This window comes from Vombatus ursinus, unplaced genomic scaffold (genome assembly GCF_900497805.2).
Source record: "Vombatus ursinus unplaced genomic scaffold, bare-nosed wombat genome assembly UNPS02014802.1, whole genome shotgun sequence".
In the NCBI taxonomy this organism is placed as follows: Eukaryota; Metazoa; Chordata; class Mammalia; order Diprotodontia; family Vombatidae; genus Vombatus; species Vombatus ursinus.
The window spans coordinates 24,716,922-24,725,185 of NW_020954580.1; the positions used below are offsets into that span (position 1 = coordinate 24,716,922).

The 8,264-nt window shown below is 36.1% G+C and overlaps 1 protein-coding gene across 1 annotated transcript; it reads left to right on the forward strand.

Annotated features, from left to right (window-relative positions):
• The first annotated feature begins 6 nt into the window (after positions 1 to 6).
• On the forward strand, positions 7 to 7,982 carry LOC114051286. Its single transcript, XM_027873486.1, has 2 exons — positions 7 to 3,311; positions 7,502 to 7,982. The coding sequence occupies exons 1-2, from the start codon at positions 330 to 332 to the stop codon at positions 7,865 to 7,867; spliced, it is 3,348 nt and encodes a 1,115-aa protein (XP_027729287.1). The 5' UTR covers positions 7 to 329; the 3' UTR covers positions 7,868 to 7,982.
• The last annotated feature ends 282 nt before the right edge of the window (positions 7,983 to 8,264 follow it).

Below are 8,264 nucleotides of genomic sequence, written 5' to 3' on the forward strand. Positions count from 1 at the left end.
TGAATGAGCTTTCAGGAAAGACAAGTTCAGGTTTGAAATCTTCCAAGAATGACCTCCAGGTTGTGCAGAGTGAGCACCTGGGTGAACTTTTAGGAAAGACAAGTGCAAGTTCAAAATCTTCTTTTAAAAATGATCTTAAGAGTGTGCAGAGTGAACAGATTGAGCTTTTGGGAAAGGCAAGTTCAAGTTTGAAATCTTCCCAAAATGACCTCAAGAGTGTGCAGAGTGAACAGTTGGATGAGCTTTCAGAAAAGACAGGTTCAAGTTCAGAATCTTTAAAAAATGACATCAATATTGTGCAGAGTGAGCAGCTGAATGAGCTTGGAAAGATGAGTTCAGGTTCAAAATCTTCAAAAAATGACCTCAATATTGTGCAAAGTAAACAGCTGGGTGAGCTTTCGGGAAAGACAAGTTCAGATTCAAAATCTTCAGGAAATGACCTCAAGGTTGTGCAGAATGAACAGATTGAGCTTTCAGAAAACCCAAATGCAAGTTCAAAATCTTCTTCAGAAAATGTCCTCAAGATTGTGCAGAGTGATCAGAGCGAGCTTTCTAGAAAGAAAAGTTTAAGTTCAAAATCATTTTCAAAAGAAGTACTAAAGGATAGTCCAACAGAAAGCCAAATAGAATTAACAGAGGAAGTGGAAGTGGAAGTGGAAGAATGCCGTATTTCTCAGACATTTGATGAATCTGAGGAACAGTTAAGTATAGCAGAGGGAGATTTGTCAAGTGGAAAGAAACATAGCTTCAAAAAGAAGCATCCAGAAGAATACTGTCAGAGTTCAGAAGAGGTAATACACAGTAGTTCCGTTTTAAGTGTAGCAGAAAGTTTTGAAAGCCCAGAGGATGTGTCATTCATAGAACAAATTTCCTCTGAGGCACAAATCACAGAACTGGGCTTGGAGAGCAGCGTATCAATGCTGGACTTTCCGCAAAGTTCACTCACAGTTTGGGATAGTGGTTTAGCTTCAACAAGTCACATAGCATATGAAAAACATTCAGGAGTAGATCAATCAAAATCTAAATCTTTGGTGAGGCACATATATTTACAGACATTTCCTTCTTTAGAGTCTGGCATAGTCAGTGTGATAGAATTAGATAAAGACTATCAGAATCCATGGTTAGATGATGAGACCAGTTCGCCTGAAGAAGGACCCACAATGATGGAAGAAGGCTGGAAATTATCACTGGAGAGTTCAAAAACCCAGTTCCCACAGGATAAGGAAGAAGATTTACCTCAGACAGATCAATTATATACAGAAAAGAATTTTGAAGAAAAAGAACTCGATTCCGGTTTGGAAAATGCAAGTACTTCCGTCGTGCATAAACTTAGTGACTCAGATAGAACATGTCTCAAATCTTTTGTAAGCGATGTCTCTAATGATATTTCCACAGAGAACGTTACTGAATTAGGCTTAACATCAGGGGCAGAGGTAGAAAAAGAAACCCAAACCTTTTTTGTTCCAGATAGTGAAAATGAATTTGAGGAATTATACGCTAATTCAACAATTAGCATGGATAAATCAGATGATTTCAATGCAAAATCTGTTTCAAGACCCAACTATTGCAGTTTTGAAGAGTATCTATCAGGATCAGAAGCAGAACATCTAAAAGCTAATTTTAGCAAATACATCCAGAATTTTGTTGTAGAAAGACTTTCAGAATCAGTACCATCCCCCAAGGAAGATTTACCAAAAATCTTAGAGTACCTTTATCTCATAAATGATAAAAAAGAATCACACACTTCTGTCAAGACTGAAATACCTCCAAAAGAACAAAATAATTTCAAGGATTTTCCAGAAACTTCCCAAAAAAGCATGCCTTCTGTAAATAATTCAAATTGCTCTTCATTTGATGATAAACATTTAGAAATAAGATTAAGAGCTCTTTTAAGTGAAATCCTCCACCAGTATATACTAAATAACCATACAGAAACCAAATTAATCAGGGAAAGACAGTCTGAGAATAGATACCATAATTTACCTCCTTATAGAACTAAAACTGTCCCACCATTTTCACATGAAGTAAGACATGATTATCCAGAGAGGAGTTTTTCTGGAGAGAGTGAACTAAACAAGAGAAGTCCTTTAAGTCAATCCATACAAGACCTTCTATCAGTTATCTCAGAAAATGAACTATTAAATCTAAAATCTGATTTAAGCAAAAGTCTTCAAAGCCTTTTCATAGAAAGACTTTCAAATATGGGACTAATCACAGAAAAGGAGTTCCATAATATTAATGAGAACATGTCTTCAATTAATTCTAGTGATAGACCATTAAAGTTTTTAAGCTCAGATCCGAGAGGACTATACCACTTTCAGGAAAGGCCTTCCGAAAAGCAAAGTTACAAAACTTTTCCAAGAAATAAGTCACAAGAGGTTACTGATGAAAGGCTTTCAAATATAGAACTAGCCAGAAAGTTGGAAAGGGAATATTTTACTTTGCATAATATTAAAAGGTCATCATTGGTGAGAGAAGATGAAGGGCAATATGCCAGAGAAAGAGTTGGAAAACATGGTCTAACAGGAGTAAAAGCTTCAAGAAAAAGCAGCCAAGAGTTCCTATTTAACAATTCATCAGAAAGAACAACAAAACTAGTGTTAAGGGAACAAAAAGACCACAGTTTAATGCAATTGCCACAAGTAGAAAAAACTGGTTTTGAAGAGGAGATCCAAGACCTATATGGCTGGTATAATAGACCAAAAACAAGCCATTCAAAAGCTACTTTGAAAATCAAGCCTCTGGGAAAAAAAGAACATATTAAGACACATAAAGTGACTGTCAAGGAAAAACCTGAGTCAGTATTCATACCATGTGTCCAGAATTCTGAAGTCCAACCAGAAACTAAAGAATATTTATACAAATCCAAGTTATCCTCATCGAGTAATACTTATGCTTATTTAAATTCCGACGATGAGGGAGAATCCAATTTGAAAGACCAGTGTTATGGGGAGAACAACAAAAAGAAGCCCCTATTAACAGTGACCTGGTATCACAAAAAGTTACAAGCTGTTCACGTTAAGGCCAAAGAAACTCCTACTGAAAAATGTGCAACAACCCCACAATCCTTTGACCATAGTAGAAAGGTAGACATTAACAATTCAAAACCATCCATATTCCCAGAAGTCTTAAAAACAGAAAGTTTAAAGCCTAAACTTCGACGAGAAAGAGAATATGTTGAGAAACAAAAACGGCCCCTTTACAGGACAGCTAAGATCTTAGCAGCCTCCCAGCCAGCCACAAGACTGCTTCTAAGGACGTCTCCACAAAGGACACTGCTATTTCCTTGGGTGGGAAAAAGAAATATACATGTAATAATGCTTTTCTTGATCTATTTTTTTTTTATTTTTGGTACAGGCCAGTAAATATTTCACTTTTGTTTTCACCCCAGGAGTGGGGAAATGTATGTATGTACGCATCCTAATTGTCTCAAAATGTAGTAAACTGACTCTCCCCTCAAATCAAATCATTCTTCTGAAAGTCAAACATCATCTTACCTCACACAAAATAAATCACAAAATTCCCTTCAAAGCAGTGCCAACATGAGGTCCCGAGTGCTTGACGACACATTTACGTATTCAGGTTAGGTTTGGGGCCGTAGGGACAGGTGGGAGATATTGCCCTGTATGAGCTGCATTTTCATAATCATTTTGTGGATTATCAACTGCAAATTTTTAGAAGTCCATTCTAACTTCTCTCTGCCCCCCAACATGATCTTGGGCTATCTTCTGCTGAAATTCATTTCATCTTTGTATCCCCACTATGTAACACCGTGCCATACATGGTGGACATTTAATAAATGCTTGTTTAATTGCACAGGATTTAATATTAATTAGTATCACCTTACATGTATATAATACTTTTACAATTTTCAAAGCACTTTCATATCATCTTCATTTGCTCCTCACGACCACCTAATCGGGTTGTCAGGACAGGTTTCTCCAATCACAGATGAGGAACCTGAGGCTCAGGTTGATGACATCACTGAACCCAAGGCCACAGCTAATCATTGTTGGGCTTGGGGCTGGCCTAGTGTTCTGTCCACCACATGGCGTATCATCTAGTCAACCAGCATTTATTAAGCGCCTGTTGGATTTGTGGTCAGGGAATCTGGGTTCAAGCTCCAGCTCTTCCACTTACTACTTACGTGACCTCCCTGGGCCTTTGCTTCCTTAGTTGTAAAATGAGATGGTTGGACTTAATGACATCTAAGTTCACTTCTAGTTCTATGAATTAGGGAGCTAAATCTGTTCAAGAAAAAAAAAAACCTGCACTGAATTGAAAAACTAAGTAAAAAGGTTTAGAGGCTTACTGATTGCTTTGAATTATCTGTGTCACTGCTTTCCTTCTTACACCTGGAAAATTGAAAGTTTGTCTATATTTGAGAAAATTCTCAAGAATTAAGTTTGATGTATAAAATTGACTTATTTGAGTGAATATCTAATGTTTTCTGTTACATGTAAATTATTCCCTTAAATGAGAAATAGAACTTATTTCAGAATATAGTTTGGGGAATATTCTTTTAGTTTGGATGGTGCATTTAACTACTTTATAGAACAAAAAATTCTTACCTTATGCATCTTCCCATAGGGAAAAAAATGTAACAAATGATGCTTAGGTTCCCAGGCCAGGCCACAAAAGGCTACAGAGGGTAGTATGGTAGTAAGAATGAGTTCTGGATCCTGGAATCAGGGGGTCAGTCACACAGTACAAAAGCTTAAATTGGGCAGGAAAAAAAAAAAAAATATATATATATATATATATATATGTGAAATCTTAATGGTTAGAAGGAAAATGGGAAAGTGGAGAGAGGTAACTTCCCACTTTCAATGATTTAGTATTGTGCACATCAACGATGTGTATGTGCTGGTATAGGGGAAAACTAAAGATACATACATACATGTATACGTGTTTATACATAGACATATATACATGCATATCTGTATATACATGGATATATACATACATATGTATGTATGCATGTATATATGTATATGCGTGTGTGTGTATATATATACATATATACATATATATACGTATATATATATATATATACATGGAGAATAGTGAATAGAGAACCAGCCTCGAACAAAGAAAGACCTCAATTCAAATTCCTGTTTCTGACACATACTGATGTATGACCATGGGCAAATCACTTCACCTCTCAGTACTCTAGGCAATTCTCTAAGATTACAGCTAGATTAGTGTGAATAATAAATTCCATGAAGTAATATCATCTATTAGAATTTATACTATTTGAAGTTGTAATTGTGTAAAATATGGCCATTGGTTTCATTTTCATTGGAAATATACAGTGCAAATTTGAATAAGGCAACCACTTCATTTGCACTAATTGGGAACCTAGCTGTATGAATTTCAAAGAAAGCATCCTTTATTGGGAGAGGGAATTTCCTCACCAAGGAGCTATCTATGTATCAGTGAAATCACGTGCCCAATCCTTTCTGTAAGGAAATCCCTTAAAAGCTTAATATTACTCTTTTTAAGTAGTTAAGGATCTTGTTAATTGCCCTAGGGTTTCATGAACAGTGGAATTTTAAAAGTATTTAACTGGGTGCTGTAGAAAGGCACTGAGAAATATGCCTGTAATGTACAGTGGGAAAGTTGAGGAACATCTTTTCCATTGAAGTACTGAATAATTCAGTTTGTGTCTTGAGTAAAGTTGATGGCACACAGAATTGACTGTTAAAAGGACTTTTAGGGGTGGCTAGGTGGCACAGTGGATAGAGCACCAGCCCTGGATTTAGGATGGACCTGAGTTCAAATCTGGCCTCAGACATATAACACTTACTAGCTGTGTGACCCTGCGCAAGTCACTTAACCCTATTGCCTAGCCAAAAAAAAAAAAAAAAAAAAAAAAGGACTTTTAGTTAGATAACTAGCTGGGCTCACTCATCAGGTTCTTTAACATTCCAGCATCCCCAAGAGGGAAACAAATATCACAGCGTACAGGGACCTTGGACTTGGAGGAGCACCCAGTAGATACCAGTCAGGTGATGTGGTTTCCCAAGCCCATACCTTTTGATTCTTAAGTGCATCTATGTATTATAATTATATTACCTACATGAAAAATCCTGCTCTAATAAATATACTAATTCTCTGTCAGAGTATATCTCTGTGTGTAGGAAAATAATTATTTTCATGGATGTCAGAAAATTTTATGTTATTGGAAATAATCTAAAAATTATACAAAGTATTCAGTGGTATGCCAAACACGGTGTACAGGCAGTCCCCAATTTACAATCAGGATGTATTCTGAAGGTTTGTATATTGGTTGTTTGGAAGTTGGGATGCATTTTTTCATGGAAAAAAATGGGAATTTTTTGTAAAGTTTTTGTAAATGGCTGTTAGAATAAGGCCAACCCACAAAAGCCCATTTAATCCACAATCTAGATGAATTATATCACTAACAATATTAACCAAAATTCTGGTTTCTAGGATCTCCTGGATTCATCTAGATGAAGGAGAAACAAATACGTTCTCTCACTTTTTTGCATGCAGAACTAACCACAGTCAAAATGTATAAGTAGGCAAAGCATCCCCCACCTCCTAGTATCCCTCTCACCAAGCTTCTAGTGCTTTCAGACTGCCTTAATCACTCACTTCTCCACTCCCACCCTTAAACACATATAAGATTGCTAGGGTATCAGACTAGGAGTTCTGAGTTTATCTTGGCTCTGTCACACTATATGTCCTTAAGTAAATCATTTCAGCTTGTAGATCCAGTTTCCCTATCTGTATAAAATGAGATTATTGGAAGTAGGAACACAGGGTTATAGATTTAAAGCTAGAAGAGGCCTTACTTAATATACATATAGTTCAACCCTCTCATTTTATAGATGAGACAATCGAGGTTCTTAAAAGTTAATTAACTTGCCCAAGGACACAAAATTTACCCAGCTTCCTACTCCCATTGTCCCAAATTCCCCCCCCAAAAACTCTCATTTTCTTTGTCTCAGCTAGGTGTTAGGGGAAAAAAACCTGATGTGTATAAATTCTCATTAACTTCCCCAAGGAATGAAAATGATGTTCATTAAACCAAATGAATCTTTAATTAGTATAATTTTAGGTGACAGAAGTAAAATTGAAATTTTTCACGAATTATGGGTGAAGATATGATAGGGAGGCCACCAAGTAGGCAGATTAGTCCTGCCTGATTAATTTAGTCCCCAGGCTCATTTACCATTAAGCTGTTGTTCTGTGTTTTTTTCTGTTTAATAGTATTTTATCCATTCTTCCACCCCTGAACCCATAGATCTTTGAAAGTTCCAAATGCATCACCATAGCTGTAGTAGCAAAGATTCAGGGGAGGTGTGGATTAGAGAGAAGAGCAGTAAGAAAAAAATTTGTAAATTGGGGATTGCCTATCTGGCATATGATACTATTCTATCCCTCTAACTGTATAAGCTGTATTCCTTTTAACTCTAAAAAGTCAGATAAGCTTAAATTATTAATCTACTTTGCTTTTGTTTTTAATATTTAGGACTCTTCAGAAAATAAAAAGGAAGATTTACATTTGACCTCATTTAAGCATCTCGAAAAAGCAAAAGCAAGAGCAAGGTTTGATTTGGGAAGAAGCCCAGATGATAACCAATACACATTTAAAAACTTTGCAAGACCAAATACTGCTCCAGAGTTTAACAAACGATCGAAAGAAAACTTGGGGAAATTTACGTCCCCACGGGTGGTGTCAGCAGGGTTATTTCATGTAAATGCTACAAACCCAGGTCTAGAGGAATATAATCAGCAAAAAGACCTAAAAGATCTTGAAAAATGTTCAGTCATTTGTGATATTCTACAGTTGTTAAACAGTTCATATGTGAAACGCAAGTATGAGGATGATTATTAAGTACATCACGAATCCCCCCTACTAATGAAATGAGTATAGGTCAGTCCTCTTATTTAGCAGCTCACTATAAAATTTCATCGTTAGAGTCATTGTTTTCACTGAAATACAAATAAACATTTATGATGCATATATATGTATTTTTATTTATGAGACTGTGAAGGAACTATTGACCATTAATGGTTTAAAAAAATTTTTTTAAATGGAGTGCAGTTTGACATGATTATGCGTGCAGATGGGGCTTTAATCTTAAATCTCAGTCTTCAATGGATAATGACTAGAAAATGCTATTTAGCCAAGAGTCAGTCTTATCTAGGATTGATTGCACTTGAATTTGACTTTGTCTTCCTCCACTTCAGAATATTTCCAACACCTTTTGATTACTGGGCTGTGGGCAGCA

Coding starts and splice junctions, on each gene's coding strand:
- LOC114051286 (XM_027873486.1), top strand. CDS start 330: ATGAGTTCAGGTTCAAAATCTTCAAAAAATGACCTCAATATTGTGCAA. Junction 3,312..7,501: donor TGGGAAAAAGAAATATACAT/GTAATAATGCTT, acceptor TTTAATATTTAG/GACTCTTCAGAAAATAAAAA.